Source organism: Gossypium hirsutum, chromosome A13 (genome assembly GCF_007990345.1).
Source record: "Gossypium hirsutum isolate 1008001.06 chromosome A13, Gossypium_hirsutum_v2.1, whole genome shotgun sequence".
Taxonomy (NCBI): domain Eukaryota; kingdom Viridiplantae; phylum Streptophyta; class Magnoliopsida; order Malvales; family Malvaceae; genus Gossypium; species Gossypium hirsutum.
Window position 1 is genome coordinate 94,586,261 of NC_053436.1, and position 22,338 is coordinate 94,608,598.

The 22,338-nt window shown below is 36.5% G+C and overlaps 2 protein-coding genes across 4 annotated transcripts; one reads left to right on the forward strand and one right to left on the reverse strand.

Moving 5' to 3' along the window:
- The first annotated feature begins 13,950 nt into the window (after positions 1-13,950).
- Positions 13,951-17,096, forward strand: LOC107920071 (embryogenesis-associated protein EMB8). Of its 3 annotated transcripts, none has more exons than XR_005907729.1 (9): positions 14,075-14,593; positions 14,737-14,865; positions 14,947-15,078; positions 15,191-15,333; positions 15,432-15,529; positions 15,757-15,851; positions 15,971-16,024; positions 16,192-16,411; positions 16,860-17,096. XR_005907729.1 is itself a non-coding variant. In XM_016849588.2 (8 exons), exons 1-8 carry the CDS (start codon positions 14,195-14,197, stop codon positions 16,342-16,344), a joined length of 1,203 nt encoding a protein of 400 aa, XP_016705077.2. In that variant the 5' UTR covers positions 13,951-14,194; the 3' UTR covers positions 16,345-16,687. The 3 variants fall into 3 exon arrangements, 1 of the variants encoding a protein (XP_016705077.2); XR_005907730.1 differs by having other exon boundaries at positions 16,907-17,096; XM_016849588.2 differs by lacking the exon at positions 16,860-17,096 and having other exon boundaries at positions 13,951-14,593; positions 16,192-16,687.
- Positions 16,977-20,945, reverse strand: LOC121212489 (uncharacterized). Its single transcript, XM_041085312.1, has 3 exons — positions 20,278-20,945; positions 19,377-19,505; positions 16,977-19,039 (listed from the first exon to the last, which is right to left on the reverse strand). Exons 1-3 carry the CDS (start codon positions 20,638-20,640, stop codon positions 17,477-17,479), a joined length of 2,055 nt encoding a protein of 684 aa, XP_040941246.1. The 5' UTR covers positions 20,641-20,945; the 3' UTR covers positions 16,977-17,476.
- Positions 20,946-22,338: the final 1,393 nt, after the last annotated feature.

A 22,338-nucleotide genomic window follows, 5' to 3' on the forward strand; every position in this document is an offset into this window, starting at 1 on the left:
ACCTAACACAATTCAAATGATACAGCAATTTGTTAGTTTGATAGTTTTCAGGACGAAGATCCCAACGCTCACTTAGCAAACTTTTTGGAACTATGTGACACATTTAAAATCAATGGCGTTTCTGATGATGCCATACGTCTTCGGTTGTTTCCCTTTTCATTAAGGAACAAAGCTAAACAGTGGTTGAACTCGTTACCACAAGGGTCAATTACTACTTGGGAATAAATGACCGAAAATTTTTTACTTAAATATTACGTAATGATATCTCTTCTTTTGTGCCGATGGATTTAGAAACACTCTACGATGCATGAGAGAGATACAAAGACCTTTTGCGAAGATACTCTTACCATGGGTTACCATTCTGGCTATAGGTTCAAAACTTTCATAATGGCCTGAATCCTTCGACTCGACAAATAGTTGACGCAGCTGCTGGCGGAACCATCAATAATAAAACATCTGAAGATGCTTATAAGTTTACAGAGGAGATGTCACTAAATAACTATTAGTGGCAAGTCATGAAGACAAAGCCAACGAAAATAGATAGTGTTTATAACATCGATTCGGTCACTATGCTCTCTAATCAGGTAGAACTCTTGAATAAGAAAATTGATAGTTTTCTTAGTTCTTCACAGGTTCACCCAGTAATACAGTGCGAAGCAAGTAGAGGTGGATCAAACAATTCAGAATACCAACCTTATGGCACAACATGGATAACAAGCAGTTAAATTACATGGCTAATAATCTTCGGTCTCAAAATAATCCATATAGTAACACTTACAATGCAGGTTGGAGGAACCACCCAAATTTCTTATGAGGAGGCCAAGCAAATCAAATACCACCTCTAGGCTACCAACAACCACCCTACCAACAGGAAAAGAAGTTGAACTTTAAAGAGATGCTCTCAAAGTTTATATTGGTGTTAGAAACTCATTTTTAGAATACCGAGACAGTACTTAATAATTAACAAGCATCAATCCAATGGCTCGAAACTCTAATTGGACAGCTTGCCAAGTTGATTTCTGAATGACCACAAGGTAGCTTGCCAAGCAACACAGAATCTAACCCAAGGGAGCAACTCAACACGATTACTAGTCAAGATGAGGAAGGGTTAGTCACACCTGAACTAGAACCAAGACAAGAAACTGAGATAAGCAACGGTAAAGGTGAGGTAGACCACAATGAGCAGAAACCGGTAAGTACAGAATACAAACCTCGTGTGCCATACCCAATGCGACAAGGAAAGACCGCTCAGACAAAAAATTTGGTAAATTCCTTAAACTTTTAAAGAAACTACATATTAACCTACCGTTTATTGAAGCACTTTCGCAGATGCCAAACGCAGTCAAAATTTTAAAGGAGCTTCTAGCAAATAAACAAAAGTTAGATGAAAGGTCGCATGTGGAGCTAAACGAAGTTTCCTCAGCTATTCTACAGAATAAACTACCCAACAAATTGAAAGATCCAGGGAGTTTTACAATTCCTTACTTAATTGGTAGTTTAGATGTTAATAATTCATTAGTTGATTTAGGGGCCAGTATTAACGCCATGCCTTACAAAATGTTCAAACAATTAGGTCTTGGGAAAACCAAATAGACTAGGATGAGCTTTCAATTAGTAGATAAAACTATAAGGTTTCCTAGGGGTATTATTGAAGATGTGCTAGTTAAAATCGATATATTTATATTTCCCGTTGACTTTGTTGTTCTAGACATAGAAAAGGATAGCAACACTCCTTTGATTTTAGAAAGGCCCTTTTTAGCAACCACTAGAACGATTATTGATGTTGGCACAGGTGAGCTCACACTTCGTGTGGGAGACGAAACAATCACCCTTCAAGCTCGCAATTCCGACAACACATTGAAAATTGAAGGTGATTGTCTAAACCATTCTACTAAAACTGACAATATGGTGCAACCTATTTTGCAGGAAATGAGTTTGAAGGAAGTACATGAGCCATTTTCAAGCAATAGTAGAGAACTTATTCGTGAAGAACGAAGGCTACAAATCGAGGAGCTAGATGAATGGCGGACACATAAACCGAGAAACATGATAAACTAAAACTACGCCAGAATAAGCTCAATACGTTTCCAAATCAACTTAAGGTTAGAGATTGAGTTTTCTTAGACGCTGCAGATCCTTACATTATCACTGCCAAACTGAATGAAGAAATCCCTCTTATGGTACTTAGCATTTTCTCATTCGGTACAGTCAAGGTAAATCATCCCAAGTTCAACACTTTTAAGGTAAATAATACCCGCTTAAAACCTTATTTTGATGAGATTCACAGCAGGAATGAGGAGTATAAACTCCTCGAACCACCATGGCCATTCAATGGAGAGGTAAGTCGAGCTTAGACTATAAATAAGCGCTTCTCGGGAGGTAACCCGAGTACTAACTGTATTAACTTCTTTAAATTTTAGTGTTTAACACCTCACTTACTAACAAAGCTCTTGAATACAGGTTTACCACACAGACACAACCAAGAACATGGGCGTGCCTTAGGCCGTGTGAAAACAGGGAAAAGATTTCCCCAACACAATCTACGATAAATCGCCACGGCCGTGCGACATGACTATGGGTGAATCTGCCAAAAAAAAACGGGCGTGTGACACGCTCGTGCCAAGCAACCGTGGGTGAACTTGCCAAAATAACACCGGCGTGGACCTTCATACACGGGCATGGGAGAAGCGAACAGAGACAGACACAGCCGTGCGACACGGCCGTATGAACCAACACGCCCAAGGTACACAGGCATGGGGAAATTGTCAGATGCACCCAAATTTAAAATTTGCGAATTACACGGGAAAAAATTTGGGAACACGGGCATGTTCCCTGGTCGTATGTCCCAGAATCTATAAATACCCTTCACTATTTATCATCTCCCTAACCCAAAATCCCTAACCCTAGCCGCTGCAAGTCCACACGGCCTCCCTCGTACACCCGTGCACCGCTTCCAACCCTATTTTTTACGCTCATTCTCCTCTTTCTATCATTTGTTTACTCTTTTCACTTCTATTTTACTTATTTCTAATGCTTATTATCCAAATAATCTTCATTTTTCTCATACTATTTTCATTTTGCTTATTATTCTATCATTTAATTTGCATTCTTAGGTTATTTATCATACACTTCATGTTGAATTGAGTTGTTAGGAAAGCCTCATTCTATTGTCATACCCATTCCATTACTATTCTCATTCTCATGCAATTACCATACTAATGTCATGAAATTATGCTATCAAAATGATTATTTTGGTTGAGTTTGGTTAGTATTAGTAGTTTTGGCTGAAATTGTTAGTTCAAATTCATGGTTTTTTCCTTCTCAAATTCGTTTACCTACTATTATCTTTTTTTTATTGCAGGCATACAATGTAGTCTTTACGTAGTAAAAAGGCCGCCATCCCTACTTCAAAGAAAAGGAAGGGAGCGTCATCTTCCTCGGGTCCTACCACGAAAATTCGTCACCCTTTCTTGCAGTTCCCCATTGGGCCCTAAGAAGAACTTTTCCAAATACTCCAGACTCAACCTTTAATTGCAGGCCGCTGTATCGACCAGGCTGCAGTAGAACAAGTTCAGTTGCTGATGCAATTCGGGCCCTTCTAACCACCGACCATTGGAAGCTTTTCTTTGGGATCATCGAGCCAACAAATCTTGAGCTCAAGATGGAACTATTCTCAACGTTTGATCTTCAAACCGTAATGACAAACTACGATGACCCCGGCACGATCCAATTTCGCCTAGGCGAATTAGTCCGCCAGCTAAGCTCCCAAAATTCGGTACTACACTGGGCTTATATACGGAGGAGTTCAAGGAGGAGAATAACTTATATGCTCTCAACCGCCACATATATCGTTTTCCGTCACGGTGATGGGATGTACTAGTACCACGTTCGGCCACCTACGACCCCAGTCGCTCCAAGGCCTCAGCTCTCCCTCCATCCTTGAGGTACTTACATTCCATTTTATCTCACACCGTGACAAGGCGGAGAGAGAGCACCGGCATCGTCACCACACACGACGTCTACTACTTATGGTGTATGTCGTACAGACATGTCTTCGACCTCACCTACTTTATCGCCCTTGCCATTCGCTACCAAACGGAGCGATATTGGAAGGGGGTCATCTCCATTGGCCCTTATGTGACTCGACTGGCGCGACATTTCGGGCTCCTCGACACCGCGGCACAAGAATCATCCTTGACCCTTATTGGCCAGATATCTCCACAAGGCATCTCGAGCATGCTAAGCATGAGGATGATCGAAAAACGCCAAGGAATCTACCCTCCTCAATATCGTCTCGCCCAATCTACCGAGGAGGAGGCCCCCAAAGATATTACTGATGATGTCCCTCCACAGCACGAGGACCCAACGTCTCAGCCACCATGCTCCCATCGTCCAGTTCATGCGGCGGCTTCATATGCTGACATCACTGAGCGCCTCACTCGATTCGAGCAGTAGTGTTTTCAACAATTTGATAACATTGATGCTACTCTATAGTAAATTTGTCAGCACTTCCACATCTCATCGTCACCACCACTTCGCGAAGCATCTGGCGATGATGATGTTTAATTTTATTTTATATTTATTTTTATATTTATATTTATTTTATGTTTTTAATTTCACCTTTAACTTTTAAATGTTATTTCCTTTTTGTTACTATTTTAGGTTTTATAAACAAATCTCGGTTAATTCTTTATGAGTAATTATTCTTCCTAATATCCCCTAAAAAGTTCATGATTTTATCACAGTTATAAAGAGCTACAAAGCTCACCATTACTTAGGACCTTGAAACCCTACTAGGAAAGGTTCTCCACGACTGCCATGTCCTGCTCGACCATGACCATAGCTACCACCAGATATAATATTCTTTTGGCGTAGGACTTATGGACTAATGAACCTTTACCACCACCGGAGTATCCTCCTCTACCCCCAAGCCGATTATTCTCCAAACCTCCAGTTCAAGAAAATTCATTCATCACTCAGAAAGTTTCACTTCTCTCCCTATCTTATATTTATATTCTCTTCTATAGATCTATCTTTGTACGTTGAGGCAATGTACATCTTAAGTGTGGGGGGTATTCATTTCACTATCAGAAAAATCCCTGAATGATTGCCTTGTTCTCTTGAAAAGCTCTCATATCATGTTTAGGATAAATTTTGATTAATTTATGACTTTTATTGATATATCTTGAATTAAAACGTAGGCATTTATGCATTTATTGTTTAAACTTTAAGATATTAGGGAATCAAGCATGATAAGTTGATTTTTGAAGAATTAAAAACTTTTAGGTTGTTTCCCTAAGTTTAGGTATTATCTTGAGTTGGAATTCACAAGTTTAAACATCAAAAAAGCCATAATTTTTGTGAGATCTTGAGCCTTTAGAGTATCTATTATTTCTTTCATGTTCACTTTCATTATGAGTGCGTCAGTATTGAATTGTTATTCTAGAATTTGTTTGATTATGCATGTCAAGACCATACCATCTAATTTGATATGTCAAAATGAGAAAGGCATTTAGGTTTAACTCACTCACTCCATAAAAGCCTACCTTCACAATTAACCCTTAGTGAACCCCCTTGAGCCTAACAACCCATTCCTTGATGTACCCTCAATATTAACCCATAAGTCATTATTGTTGAAATCCCCTAAAATTAATTTGATCCCTATTTTTGTCGAGATTTGAGTTGGAATAGTTGCTTAGCTATGTTTTATTCTATTTTGGAATATGACTTGTTCCTAAAAAAAAAGTATACATATTAGTAGTAGTGATCTTCTGAGTTAAAGAAGTTAAATTCTATATTCTGAGAAAAAGCTCTATTGTACGTAATTGCTGACTAGATATTTTTCTAGTTAGGCAATTTTTCAAGTCAATCTCGATTCTAACCCTTCCTTTTAGCTTGTGACCACACCCTTAACCAAAGCCATGTTACAACCCTCTAAAGACCTTTTGATTGATGTTTCATCTCAATTTATAGTGGTGGAGATTTGATTTTCATGCAAGCCTATAGTAATGACTTTTCATTATTGACTATTGAGTGCTTCATTTATTGTCCTTAAACACCTCGAGTGATTTGAGTGAATCTTTAGTAAGGATGTGAAACTCTGTGACATTTTGAATCAAAGGTAATTACTTAAATGAGGGGAGACACCTATGTTTTCATGATAAAATGCTCAACTTGGAATGTTTGAAACTTTGATGTTCTTTCAGTTGAATTTTTAATGTATGATTATCTATGGATTATTTTGAGATATTATCGATAGAAATTATAAGTTGAGAAGAATTTATTTTGATTATGAGTTGAGGATTTTGCTTGAAGACAAGCAAATGCTTAAGTGTGGGGGTATTTGATAAACCGTAATTTATACATATTTCTATCCCATGCTTAGCACATTTTATGGATGATTTTTACTTAAAATTAGTGAATTCGATGCTCCTAATGCCTTAATTTCATGTTTTATACTTAGGTGAGCCTAGGAGAGTGAAAGGAACGAGAAAAGGGCCAAAAACGGAGAAAATGGGCCAACGTAAGAAATCAACACAGCCTCTTTAATAGGCTTGACCATAGCCTGAAGTAATCACACATGGGCGTGTCCCTATCGAGCCCAAGTTGAGTCCAATTTAGAAAAGGCCAATTTTGAGGGTTCTTAGGCATTCCAAAGCCTATAAATACACCCTAAAGGAGGAGGAAAAGGGGACACACAGAGAGGGAAGCAGGAAACTGCTCAAAGAAAGTCGATTGATCCATCTCAGAAGCTAGATTCATCATCAAGACTGAAGATCTCCCCTCAATTTCCCTTCAGAAGTTTTGGGTTTTTCTTTATGTTTTGCATTCATTATTCTTCTGAGATGTTTACCTTTTTAGTTATGTACTAAAACCCCTAAATACTTAAGGGGAATGAAACCTAAGAAAGATCTTGTTATTATTATCTGAATTGTATGATAAATATTTGACTTGTTCTTAATTCTTGTTTTGATATTCCAGGATATTGATTCAAGTTAAGCTCTTATTCAGAGGAGGAATAAACCCTGTCTAAGAGTACATTTGTCATAATTAAGCGGAGTTGGTTGCGCGCTTAGAGATAGGGTGACAAGATTTTGCCGGATTAGGGTGAAAACTAATAAGGGGATCCATAGATCGAGTTAATGCAACCCTAGGGAGTTAATTGGAAAGAGATTTCAATTATTCAACTTAGGGTTAGACGTTGTTAGTCTCGAGAGAGATAATAATATAACTTAGGGATTTCTACGGATCAAGTCAAATGAATACATCGTTCGATTCAGAGTCAAATAACAAGTGAAGTCTAGGTGGATTTTTCCTTAGCTATTGTCTCAATCAATTGAGTTTTCCACAAGTAATTCCCCAATTCTATTTTGTGTGAATTCTTAGTTTAGTTAATTAGTTAGTTAAAACAAACCTCATTATTCTTAGGCTAGATAACAAAAAGGCATTCATTACTAGTACTTTTAGTTCCTTTGGGTTCGATAATCCAGTCTTGCTAAAGCTATACTACTGTTCGATAGGTACACTTGCCTTTGTCGTGATAATAGTTAAGTTTCAAGAAAGATTCATTATAAATATTTAAAACCTGTCACGAATATCACATATCAGTAAGTGTCATCTTGATATGTTTTGAGTTATGACTTTAGCCACGAGATTTGGCTTGTAAATGGTGGTGTATATGGCTATTTAAGTTGGCTTTAATTATGTGTTTGATAAGTGATATATATGGTGTATATATATGGCCTTATGTTTTGGCATATTTTGTGAAGGTTATATGTTTGATTGTGTAGCTAGTTGATAATTGGTGTATTAATGTTTGGAAGATAACATGTTGTGGCTTGATTTTGAGATGATGAAATGGTATATTTTGTGACAAGAATTAGTAATTGAAATGATGAAGAAATGCATTTAGAAGTTATGCAAATTTGATGATTTTGACTTATTGATTTGGTATGTTTTGGCCATGTATTTGAGTAGTTAAGAGAATGGTTTCTAAATGGTATGATATGTGTATGAATTGTTATGAAGTGGCTGCCAATTGGGTTGAATTATTGATGCAAATTATACTTGTGCATGCTTGTGAAAATACAGTGGCAAATTGGCTTTGCAAATAACTTATTTTTGTCCACATGGGTAGAGACACGGGCGTGTGTCTCAACCGTGTGCGACACACGGCCATGCTACACAGCCGTGTGTCCCCTAAGGTAGTCCTTCGATATTAAGGCAGTATACCTTACAGGTTTGACACAGCCTAAACACACGGGCGTGTCTACTGGCCATGTGTGACACACGGGTTGGCACATGGGCGTGTGACCGGCCATGTGACCCAAGTCAATAACCCCTCCAGATTTTTCAAGGCTATGACACACGGACGTGTCCTCGGCCGTGTGGTGTAAGTCAGTATGTATGCCCTGTTTTCACACGGTCTGTGACATGGATTGTCTGGTGGCTGTGTGAGGCACACGACCTGTTCACAAGGGCGTATGACTCCTGAATGTTTAAAAATTTTATAAGTTTCTCTAAGTTTACAAATGTTATCAGTTTAGTCCTGAACCTCATTAAGCATGTTTTAAGGTCTCGTAGAACCTTATAAGGGATAATATGATTATGTTAGATTGATATTTATGTGATATTGAATCATGTATAAGAAATGAATGATTTATGTTGTGATTGATTGGTAATGCCTCGTAACCCTATTCCGGTGACAGATACAGGTTAGGGGTGTTAGAGTAACAAGTAAGTGTCTAGTCACGACTCTTATAAGCCATTTTAGGAAGTCCTTCTTATGGTTGAAGTTCTACTAATAATGCATGTATACTTGAATAACTGATAAACGTATATATGTGACCTTCGAATAATATCTGTGTGGTTAAGTGTGTGATGGGTTGTAAGTATGGGTGCATGTGAATCTGTGAAGTAATTGTATATATGTAAATGAAACATATATTGAATGCATGATCATGTTGACATGTATAAAGCTTGTAAAGAAGTATGATTTGCTTAAGTAAATAAGTATAACCTACATGAATGAATACTTATGTTAGATGTATTATGTGCGATTAAAAATGTGGGAGAAATAGAGATTTAACGAAGTATTGGGAGATTAGGTGATGTGAGTGTTGACACCACGGTGGTATGCATTAAATTTCATCAAGATAGTAAACACAAATTTTCGTTCAACAATTTTGAGGAAAGACCATGGCCATGGCACATTCTAGAAAGGACGAATAAGCTGTATTTATCTACTAGGGTTTTTGCTTGTCTCAGAGCGATGATGGGCAAACCTCACGCGATGGTGAGTTTAGGCAAATCCATATTGCAAATACAGTAGTTTATGTGGTGCTTTAGTGGCATCAAAATAGAGCCTTTGTGGTGTATTATGATTAGCCTTTGTGGTGTATTTTGATTAGCCTTTCTGGCATATTCTAATTAACCTTTGTCGCCTATTCTGATTAGTATTTGTGGCATATTCTGATTAGCCTTTGCGTTAGCCTTGGTGGTGTATTCTGATTGGCCTTTACGACGTATTTGGCAAAGTTTGTAGGGCATGATCTGTTAAGCCTAAGTAGCATAATCGATATTTGTCTTTGTAGGCAATTTTAATATCTATGTGGTGTAATTGGTGAAGTATATGTAATAGAATCTGGTTAATCGTCTATGCGGTAAGATTTTGGAAAGTCTTGGGATTTCTTCGATGGAAAATTTTGTGATAAGAATCTGATAAGTCTATATTTAACTTGGCTTGTTTACCTTTGGAATAAATGGAATAAAGTTTAAAGAGTGTATCGTGATTAAGGGTATGCCTCCGTAGTTCTAAAGAAATCATATGGTATCCGACGGAATGGCTTGTTCAGGATATGGGCGTATTTACATATATGAAAGGTATAAGCATTAGCTGGACTGAGTTATCTACACTACGAAGAGACAAAATTTGAGTTATTTGGTACCTTTCAAATGTAAGATCAGTTATTTAAGTTATCCTCTAGAGATTGATATATGGAATTATCCAACATAAAGAAAGATATTCAACGTTTGTTTGAAGAAGAATGTATAAATATCACCTAATAAGATTTGGGGATCAGCCAGACGTGAAGTGAGAATTGATACGTTTAGAATTAAAGCTGGAGTATAGGAATATATCCAATAGTATAAAGTATGAGCCAAACACTAAAGTGTAATCCAAAATTCTTTTAGATGAGGAATACAACCAGAAAAGCTCCAAGGTATTTTGTGTAAAAAAACTCACTAAATTTGTATGAACTTACAAGTGTTTGTTCATGTTTCAGGTGTTGATGTACGAATGAGTTCATTGAGGGACCAATCCAGGAGCGCGCCAAAATGGCAGTTTTAGTCGCGGTATTATGCATACAGAGGACACCATGGTGTATAGTGTATACTTAAACAAACCATTTGGAGTCCATTTTAAAAATGTTAGGTGTTGTTTTTGAATTTTGATGTAACTATATAATATACAATTGTATTTTAAAAACCATCAAAAGAAATAATAAGTATGTTTATGAGTACTTGTATACCAATAGTTTAAATTTTAGCTATATGTTTATATGTGGTAACATCTGAGATCCAGACTCGATAATTCGAGTCGGGTTAAGGGCGTTACAAATGTAACCTCCCCAACCCGGCCTAAAAGTTATGATCAGATTTGGAAGATCAAATTGGCCACCAGAATGACCTAGTAAAACTATCGGAGTTTTTAAAACAATCTTTCTAAAACATTTATTTACCTTAGAAGAAAAACTTAGTGTGTTTCTAAAGATATAATATTATTCCAAAAACAAGTTGATCTTAATGTTTACTTTGTAAAAGTTATTTTCCAATTTTTTTTTCAAAAATCTCTTTTACATAATATCACAATGGAAAAATGATATTCGATATATTTTTAATTAAAACCAAAAGTTTATGCATAATTAAATCAAAATCCATATTTCAACAACCTAATCAACATAAATGTCATACATGCCAAAATTAACCCAAAATTTAAGTCCCATGTCACAGTTCAAATAAACAGTACAATTATCAAATAACAGAAATTATAAATAATACATCTAAAATGCTTTTATAAAATATATTCCGAGACAAGCCCTCCAAATGTCGAGTCCACATCATAACCTTGTAGGTTATTTGTAAAGATGGAAATTAAGGAAGGTGAGTTTAGAGAGCTCAGTGTAAGTCTAATCACAAGAAAATTGGTGCAAAATAGTAGACAAAACATAAAATAACAATTCTTAGAATAATCACAATCGTATAGCAATTCAGGGTATCAGTTTTTCAGATCAACATATCAATATAATATTCCAGAATTCACCGTTTTGCATGTACATGCTTATGAATGGCAATGTAATTTTAGTTTATCAGAAGAGATCCTATCTAACTCCTCTACACACCATAATAAGAGTTCCCAAAACTCATCCATCCCTACACACCGCATTGTGGATAAACCACCACTAATTTGCAGATAAACTGTCAGTAAAAAATTTATGGGTAAACCATCAATATTTTCATATAAAAAGTTTGCAGATAAACTGCCAGTAAGTTGTGGATGAACCACCAGTGTTTGAAATTTATTAAACTACCACTACTTCCTCCGTTCATATCGTCCCACCCCCATGCAATGCAATATGACATGCTTGTAACAGAACAATGCAGAAACAATAGACATGCTTAACATATATTTAGTAGGGCAAAAACAGTAATAGTAGTAACAGTTTATAAGAGTTACGATGACAGTAGTCATGTAACATTCACATATCATACAATATAACGATAACAATTTAGTAATTAAATCACAAATTCCAAAATATACATAATATTAGAGACTTAATTGAGTAAATAAAAACTCTAAAAACAATTCAGGGACTATATAAGGGCTAAACTGAACAATTCATAAATCTTTGGATAAAATTGTAAAACAATGATCACACATCCGTGTGGCCAAGCCGTGTAGAAGGGTTATACGACCGTGTGGCCATGCCATGTAATAGCCTGAGGTCGTGTAGAAAATGATGAATTAACCTACAGGAAGGACACGGTTGTGTGGCAGGCCGTGTAATAGGCTGAGGTCATGTGGAAGACGAACTACCCTACAATTTAGAGAGGCACACGATCGTGTGGTCCACACACCTGTGGGGAAGACCGTGTGGCCCTAAACCTATACACAATCACCACTGATTCACTTGGAAAAGACACACACCTTTCACCACAAGTCCGACTGGTGTTCCTTACAATCAATTTTGATTTGATTCACCTAGATTCGGTTCTTCAACAGTAAATACACAAAATTAATGATTGGTATCAAAACTTGGGCAAGATTATCAAATATTGGCAAGATTCGAAAAAGAATTGATTAATCAAATGAAAAAAAATTACGTTGGATTTTTGTACAACAAAAATACGAAATCTAATTATCAAAACAAATGCACTTACTGACCTTGGAAAAGGTAACAGATGATAACGACGAAAATTCTAATCATCGTTAGAAATTGAATGAATCGGGGTCATTTAATACAGGGAAGAAAAATAATCGATAGTTCAAAGGTAAAAATTATGAGAGAAAAGAAAAGAAAAGAAGATGGAGGAAAAATTCTATTAAGATTGGAAAAGGGGCAAGATGTAGAATCTAATTAGGAAAAAAATAGGTTAAATACCTAGGGCTTATAAACCCTAGGGGTGGTAATGGTAAATATCTCAAAGTTTAGCCAAAATTAAAAGAAATGAAATGGCAAAGGAGGGACTCAACCTAAGACCTCTGGGAAGGGGAACTAGTACTTAACAATCAAGCCTAAGACTCATTTCTTATTTAATTTTAATTATTAATCGTATATATTTTGGGGCGTGACAAACATAATTATACATTTCGTCAAAAATTGATGTTTAGTTATTATATTTAACACTTCAAAAGTTAAATCCTTCTAAATTTTTTATTTGAAATTTTTAGTTGATACACAATTATTAACATTTTAGTATTTTGATTTATTAAGACACGATTTTTTTTATGAAGAATACAAAGAACAAACAACTTATTGGCTAATATGATGCTACACAAGATTGAGCAAAAATATAGCTGATAAATTTAAAAAAAGAATGTTAATAATTTAATTAAAATATTTAAATTGAAAAAAATTATTTTTAAATATAAAAAGTTAAATTTTATATTCTTTAAAAGTACATAGACAAAAATAACATATAATTATATAAATTATATAAAAATATTGAATTACAAAAAATATAAAATGATAAAATAATTAATTTGTTGAATTCTTCTTTATATTAGCATTGTAACAATAATTTTTAAAATTTACTTTTAAGCCAGACACTGCGATATTGAAGGAACAAAGATTATTGATTATATTTTTTGAAATATGCTATTAAATTTGTTTGCATACATTTTAATATTTTCGGTTTAACATTATATTATATTTTAAACTTAAGCTTTTTTTTAAAATATTTATATCTTCTCAAATATTGTTTCATGAACAATTTTAATTAATAAACCAATATTAAATAATAACAATTTTATAAAATTAACGAGCAACCCGTGCATCACACAAGATAGTAAACTAGCTTTAAAAAAACGACAATCTAGAGGTATTAAGGGTTGGATTGGTCTTAAACATTATATTAATACATTTTTATAGTAATTCAAGCCTAGCTAGACCTAAAAATATGAACTTAAATTTTTGCTCGAATCTATTCATATTTGTAAATAATTAGTCCAATTCTATTTTAAATTCTCAAATATTATTTTTAATATAATATTTTAATGTTTTCTTTATTTATTAAAATTTTATATATAAACATAATGTTACTATTATATATTACTATATATTAAATTTATTTGTATATGTTATAAATTTTATAAAATATTAAAAATCTAAAAACCAGCTCGGACGTTGAATGCTTATATTTTAAACTTTGGAATTCAACAACAGGGTTAGTGAGACCCTCTCTGTTGTGTCATTTCCATGGGGTACATGCAATAAAAACGTGACAAAATGGTCCCAAGCTCAATCACGTTGTCAAAATTTTCTTCATGACTAATATTGTAATGATCTCAGACAAAATCTGTCTTTTCTTTTGCTAAAGATCATACGAAATCTATGTTCACGTCCTGTCAGCCACACAACTTTAAAATCTAGTATATGCATAAGTCCAGGGCAAAATCTAGGCTAACTCCAATATGGCGACTTCTCCCTTGTCTGTCACCTCCAAACCACCATCAGTCACCCGTCTACGCCACCAACGTCCGCCACTAACCCCCGTCCGTGTCAGTGCTGCAGCCGTCACTACAACTACCGGGATGCCAGACCACCACCACCCTTCACTCGAAATCACTGGTGGAGGAGCTGATCGCTTTCTCCCTGCTTTCAACACCCTTCACCTTCATTACAAGCCTTTCCCCATCATTGGTTGGAACCGCCATCTTGAGACCATATTCGCTGCCTTCTTCCGTACTGTCCCCGAAGTTAAGTACCGCCGTGAGTGCCTCCGGACCCAAGACAATGGCACCATAGCCTTGGATTGGGTCTATGGTGACCACCGCAGCTTGCCTTCCGACTCTCCGATCCTCATTTTACTGGTTTGTGTATTATCTGTTTTAAATACCCTTTTGTTTAATTTGATGAAAGGAGGGAAAAGTATTCAATTTCAGGGGTTTGATTTTCTACCCTTTTGTTTGGTTGGTGGGAAAAGTTGAATGATTGTTGAAATTGAATGTTGCAGCCAGGGCTAACTGGAGGGAGTCAAGATTCATATGTGAAGCATATGCTGGCGAAAGCTAAGAGCAAAGGCTGGAGGGTTGTAGTGTTCAATAGCAGGGGCTGTGCAAATAGTCCTGTTACTACTCCTCAGGTACTATACTACTATAAATTTCTTTCTTACAGATTTAAATTACGGTCGCGGACTTATAGTCATTTTATCCTTGATTTGCAGCTCCAAACAGCTTCATTCACAGCAGATACTTGTCATGTAGTAGATCATGTTTCATCTAGGTACCCCATAGCAAGTATTTATGCTGTTGGTTGGTCTCTTGGAGGCAATATCCTTGTCAATTACTTGGGAAGGGTAAGCGAAATAGGGGTTTTTTATAAGGTCCGAACATATATCGGACACAAAATGAAAAGTCTGAATAACATAACCCGCCTCATGTATAAGTTTTTAAATTTTTGGCATGCAGGAGCACCATAGGTGCTCTCTCTCTGGTGCTGTATCACTCTGCAATCCTTTCAACTTAGTGATTGCAGATGAAAATCTCCGAAAGGGCTTCAACAATATTTATGACAGAGCACTTAGGGGAGGTCTTTCTAGAACTTTTGAAAAGTAATTATACATGAATTTTCTCTTACTGTTAATTGCATTAAAATTTGAAGATATCCTTTTTTGAGTCCATATAACATGAAGTGATTCTACCATGCTAGACATGCTTCCCTCTTCGAAGAAATGCATGATGAATATAATGTCCAAGAGGGTTTGAATCCTCGTACTGTACGGGAATATGATGAAGCAATAACACGAGGTATGTTTTTTCTTACATCAAACATGTTTTACTCGAACTAGGGATCGAGTGAGTATCGAATATGATATGGACTTGATATCATTATGTATCCAATGAGCATTGATATGAAACTATGACCTTAGCATCAAAGTAGTTTTGCTTTCCTTTTTTTCCTTGCTGTTAAAGCAATGTCTGTTTAATGACAGATTTAACAACTGACTAGAGTTGCTATGTGTAATACATTGCAGTGTCATTAGGTTACAAGTCAGTGGATGAATATTACTCAAATTCATGTAGTTGTCATGTTGTACAACATGTCCGGATCCCTTTGCTTTGCATCCAGGTAGCTTTGTGGGCAGTTCATACCGTGATTGGTTTTGGTTTTGGTTTCAAAAGTTTTAAACATTGATTTTCAGCATCCATTATCCTTTAAATACCTGATTCATTAATGGTGTTTTGCAGGCTGCAAATGATCCAATTGCGCCCATTGAGGCAACTCCTTACTCAGATATCAAGGTAAGTCTAGATCATCCTGTGACTCATTCTACCATACTAAATGTTTACTCAGCATAGATGCTTGACATCCCAAAAACATGTTGGAAAATTCGGAGTAACCTATTCACACTTATTAATGTCTCCATTGACTTCCATAACTAATGAAGTGTACTTTCTGATGTTTTAAGGACAACCCTAACTGCATGCTGATAGTAACACCCCAGGGTGGTCATTTAGGCTGGGTTGCCGGTGATGACGCACCCTTTGGAGCTCCCTGGACTGATAATGTGGTGATCGAATTCCTTGAACATCTGCAAAAGAATGCATCTAAACTCGAATAATCTTGAGCTATGGAGATAGAAAACTCTGCGGCAGGATTCAGAAGGCTTGCATCAAACAAGAACTAGAGTAAGCAAAGAGCATCTGTACACATTGTAAACATCTAATCTTTGAATGTACAATCATAACATGTGAGCTCCATTAGAAAAAAAACTTGAATGATCTGATTCACACTGTTCATGGAGATTAGTGAATCATACATTATGTTCAAGAAATGTGTTACTGAACATCGAAAACGATCAGATGAACTTTGACTGATCATTTTCCAATCACTTCCTTCAATAGTTGATGAACTCAAGGGACTTGAATGCTAATAATAATCCAAAATTTGTTGTATTGTGAAAAGGATATATGTGCTGATGAGAGAGCTTGGCCTTTTCCTGTATTTAAGGAGATTTAGGGTGGGTTTGGGGCAATGGTGCGATGCGGTGCGTTTAGTTTATTTTTTGTCTCACGCTACAGTATCTCTACAGTGTATCTAATCTCACTGCCACTGCTATTTTTATACTAATCGCAGATAATCGCACCGCCTATCCAAACTCACCCTTATATTGAAATTGGCAGAATCAGAGTTAAAACAGTGTGAAGAACGGAAAGGCAATTAAAGAAGAAAACAGGTGGTGGGATGCATTACTGTGGGAAGAAGAAACTTTTATTGCTTTCAAATTGCAAAATGAGGAACTTGACTCCATGAGTTCTGTATGAGAACTACATAAAATCTTAGCTACAAAAAAATGTTATTATTTTCAGTCTACCATGAATCTTTTTCCCTTGATATCCTCAGATCTAAGATGACAATACAAAAGGCGTACCTTGCTTTCTCGATTACAAAGAGAATCGACTATGCTACCCTGCAGAATCACAGCTACAGATGAAAAGATATAAGCCCAACTGTTTGATCAACAGCATCATCCAAAGATATCATCATAAGGAACAAAACCAAACTCTTAGTGTAGCATGAGCTAAGGAGCAAGAACCGGAAAACCCGAGAATTGATAAATTTATACATGATGCCTGTTTTAGCATGCTCCTTCCAACTTTTAACCAATTTTGAACTGGAAGCAGAAGGTGCCTAGTGTCTGATGGATGTATTTGGCTACCGTGATGAATGAGCTTGGCAGTTGAAATCACCATCTACTTAATCTTCTGTTTAATGACATGCCGCAATTGGACCTTCTGACTTTCCATTCTTGCCTCCAAAAGTTTTGCCTTAAAACTTTTCTTCTGTACGCCGCGAGGCCATTCAATGCACCCTTTCATCCCCTTCATTATGTGCGGATGACCCGGGTCAGGTGAACTCCAATGTCCCACCAAGTCCAAGGGGCTGAACCCACCATTATCTGACCCTTTATCTGGGGACCTGATACTGCCGTTACACTTCCTTCCATCAGAAAGCCTTCCATTGGTTCCTTCTACTGAGATTACCTTGAAATGTTCTTCATGTTTTGGGACTGATCTCCAAAGCCTCACAATGGGCGACACCTTCTTCAACTGTCTTGCAGGCAAGGAACAAACTTCGCTAATTTCTGTCACTGGGGTATCTCCTTCCCATTCAGTTCCACTCCCAGAGAGATTGCTGTGCCGATGAAACTTATCTGCAGATGCAGCACTCCCTTTCGGTGAATAACTTGGGCCTTGACCCTCAATATGGCTGATAGTTTCCCATCCACTCTCATCTTCTTCAATCTCATCTTTCTGATCACCATACAGATTCGAATGTCTCAGATTACCGTCTTTTTTCATCATATTCATTTCAGCACTTGCCATATGAACTTTAGAGGCACGGTTGGCTGGACTACATGCAACAGATGGTTCAGTTTCCCTTTCATTGGCCTCAGCTAACGCCACATCTTCGAGAACAGCAAAAATGTCATCAGGGTTTGCCGGCTCATATGCAAATTCCTTGATTTCTTGGACATTAACTGAAGCAGCAGCTTGTCGAAGTGATTCTGCTTCTCTCATGTCTTTCACATCCAGAGTTCCGGTCCTTGACCTTAGAAAAGTATCTAAATCTGCAACAAGCTTGTTCATCTGTGAATACCTTTCTTCAAGTGCTACTTTTGCATCAATGAGCTTCATCTGTACACGTTCTTCACGCCAGACCTCAGCCATCTGCAACATCTTTCTTTCCCCGTCAACTTCGTCTCGAAGCTTCATGGAATCTCTATTTAATGCTTCCACTTCACTCTTGTCTTCTCCAATTTCCTTAGCAAGCTCATCGCATACTTCTTCAATTAGTTCTCTGTCCTTTCTTTCCTTTTCATAGTCCTGCATATATTGCTTTGCTGATAAACTGGCAGCAGCCAGCTCTTTCACCAATTTGGAACTGACAATCTCGAGTCTCTGCCGGTTTTTCTTTTCTCGATTCAAGTCAGCTTTGACATCATTGACAAATGCACGTATTTTCTCATGCTCTCTGCTTCGCCACGCAGCTCTTTCCTCACTAACTTTCCTCAAGAAGTGCTCAAGTTTCTTCTTTGAGGACCAGCACTCAGTTTCAAGCTCTTTGATGCGAACTCGAGCCTGCTCTAGCTCAGCTTCAAGGGCAGAAACAATTGATACTGCACTTACTTGCTGGTCAATACCCTTCATGCGACTATAAATTTGTTGTACCTCATCTGTTGTTCTGAAGCAGACAGGATCCCACTTCGTTGCCCCCTCCATTGCAGAGTTTGAAAATTGAATTAAAGGCCCGACCTTAAAAAGGAGAAAAGTAGCTTAAGATCAGAAGAGTAAGAAATCAATTAATTTTCATACAAATAAATTCTGCATTTATCTGGGACCAAGGCTTTCGCGTTGGTAATATTTGAGATGCCGAAAAGAACAAGAACATTTTATTTTCTTTACAAGATCATCAAAATGGAACCTAACAAATCCCACTAAGAGAAACTATAGAATGCAGGTTCTGCAATGCACGACACATTTGCCGCACGAGTGAGATACCAATGGTTTGGTTCTCTATCAATGTTTTACATATTGATCAGATCATTACAAGTTCAAGATTGAATGATGAAGCTCAAGGAGGCAAGCATACCTTACGCGGGAAGCTGTTCTTTGCAGGAGAGACAGAACTAGGGCTTTGTAACGGATTCTTTGGCTCTGAACCATAGAATTTGTCCTTGTGATGATAAAGAAACGGGACACCGATAAAACGGTTACCAGCCTGCAGAAAATTACAAGGTAATTAAACTCATAAGGTCCTAATAATGAATCAAATAATAAATCAATCAGGACACAGAAGTATATCAGTAAAAGCAGAGCAAGCAGAAGAACATTCAGATGTAATTTAAACAAATTATCAAATGTATAGAGGATCAAGCAAATAGTAACTGTCAACAAATCTTATAACCCTTTTTCAAAGATAAATATCCATAGAAAGCCTGTAAAATACTACTCATAGAAGCCTCTCAGAATTACAACAATAAAAACCAGACCATAGCTTACAATGACAAGAAACTTCAAACATGATCAATGCATCAAAAAGGTGATTGTCGGAAATGAGCATATGTGCAATATCAATATATAAAAAAAAATTAATGTCCTTTTTTTTAATGTTTTTAAAAGATCTTGCATCTTACCTCAGTACCAATATCCCGGAGATGTATTAATAAAGATGAACTTTAAGAAAAATGAAAAGTCCATTATATTATACAAAATCATATCAATCATTATAAAGAACATTTTCTTGGGCTAGCAAAAGTAGAAAGCTTCATTTTCTTGGCATGCAGGCAAAATCTAAAACACTTTTAAAAATTGAAAATAACACTTTAACAATGATTGTATTATAAAAGAAGAGCATTATTTTCAGTATTAAAGCTTCAAACTTAAGCAGAAAATTATCCAAACAATCACACTTTTTCATCACATCATTCCCATTGTAACGAAAATAAATAAAACTACAGATCTTTGAGCCAGAAAAGGTTAAAATATCTCACCTTCAACCCCAACTGATCCCTCCTCCTCTCTCCCCCACCCAGCGTCACCGTCTCTGGCAACTGCAACCGCCACAATCCACCTGCAAGCTTCCTCGCTGACACAGTTGAAGTTCCTTTCCTCCGTCGTGCACGACCACCATCCTCCTCCTCCTCGAGCTCCTTCTCAACTCCACCGCCTTTATCTCTCACTCTCTCCCTTTCCTCCATCTTCCATTTCAACAACGGCGTCTCCGGCCTGCTCCGCCTCCCAACTACCGCTGCACCGACTCTCTTCCACCTCGTGTTCCGTGTCGTCCGCTTCCTCGTCGGCTTGAGATCCGCGTCCGCCGGATTCCTTCCCGAAAATGTCGTCGGTAAACTCATTTCCACTGTCACCTTCTTCACTCCGAAACTCAAACCTCTTCCATCAACATTCCAAAACCAAATAACATAAAATAAAGAGAAACAAATTTCCAACTTCACGTTGAAAACAAAACAATACTTTGAAATTTTAGTTTGTGAAAAACTCCATTTCTCTTTCGGTGAAGTCTCTGAAAGTGAATGAAGGTAGTGAGAGATAGGGGTGAAAAAAAGCTGAACTAAGACAGGATTAAGAGAGAGAGAGGTTGAGTTGATGTTTTCTACTTTGGTTGTTTCTGAAATGGAGAAAAAAAAAAGCAGATGTAGTCTAGATGTGTACAAAAATACGGTAATACATTTTACTGTATTTTATACGGTCAACATATAATGTGGAATTAGATACGTTGTCGCTTACTAGCTGTTTGATTACGTGCTTTGTGATTCCAACGCTGTGGACAATCTAAATTGAACTTAGATTCGAAGAAAATATATATTCATGTTAGAATTGTGTTATTAATCCCCGCACTATGCATAAATTAAATTATATATGTATTCTATTTTCTATATAATTTTTAATTTTAACATAATACTGCAACAATAGTTAAATTCATTATCTAGAATTTTGCTGAATAATATATAGACATAACAAATTGATATAGTATTACACAGTAATAACACATAATATTTTGAAAACAATCCAATTATTGATTGAAAAAACAGTAGGGATTAAAATTTCAATTTTAAAAAAAGTTAGGAAAAAGTCCATTGATAATTAAAAAGCATGGGAGAGGATAAACCATGTGGCATTTTTAGAGAAATCCACGTGGGATTTGAAATAACAATTATCAAACTTGGTAATTCCTTTCTTAATTATTCCTTTGGAAGCAGACGAATTGAACCCACATGGGGTGGGTTGATGTTCGTGCCTAAAGGAAATTGAATAATATATTATGTCCTTTTTACTTAGCAAATATTAGATCTAATCTTAATTAATTAACCCTTCAAACAAGTTAATAGTTATTTTAGATATATATTATAATTGGGAAAGAGTAGGGTTGGACCAATTTTATTATGCTCTAACACAAATATTTTTACTCAGTTTGATGAAGAGCTTGAAATTAGTTAATTTTTAATAAATTTAAGTTGAATCAATTCAATGGGTTTTAGACTTGTTAAAAACAAGCATATAAAAAGAGGGTAAGATTTAAAACTAAGTAATCCAAAGTGATAAGAGTTGCCCCAAAGTTTATGCGGCCAACACTTGTAAGGAAAATTTTTGTCTTATAATTTGTTCGGTATAATAAAAGATTGTGGGGCACCCAAGAACCAGACTTCAATAATATTTGTTCCAAGTGGGGGTTTTCATGGGACTTGTGGTTAATCAATGGCCCACTAGTGTTCCAATGCCTTATAATTAAGCTGCATATAGTAAAGAAAAAGGCAAATCAAATCCTACTTGCTAGCAATGTGCCCAAAAGACTAGGGTACTATCACCCATGGCAGCATTCAATTACTAAAAAACATGACAAAAACACATTTATGATCGCAATTTAAATCCTACCGTCTTTTGTACTAAGAAAACCCCAAAAGATGGCATAAAAAGGAAACTTAGAGAAGCGTGCGACGGTTTGGACTCCATTTGTTAGATGGTGGGCATCCTTTGTGGTCATTTCTAAATGTGTGTAATTGGATAGTCTACACCATCTTCCATCAAGCTGGGAA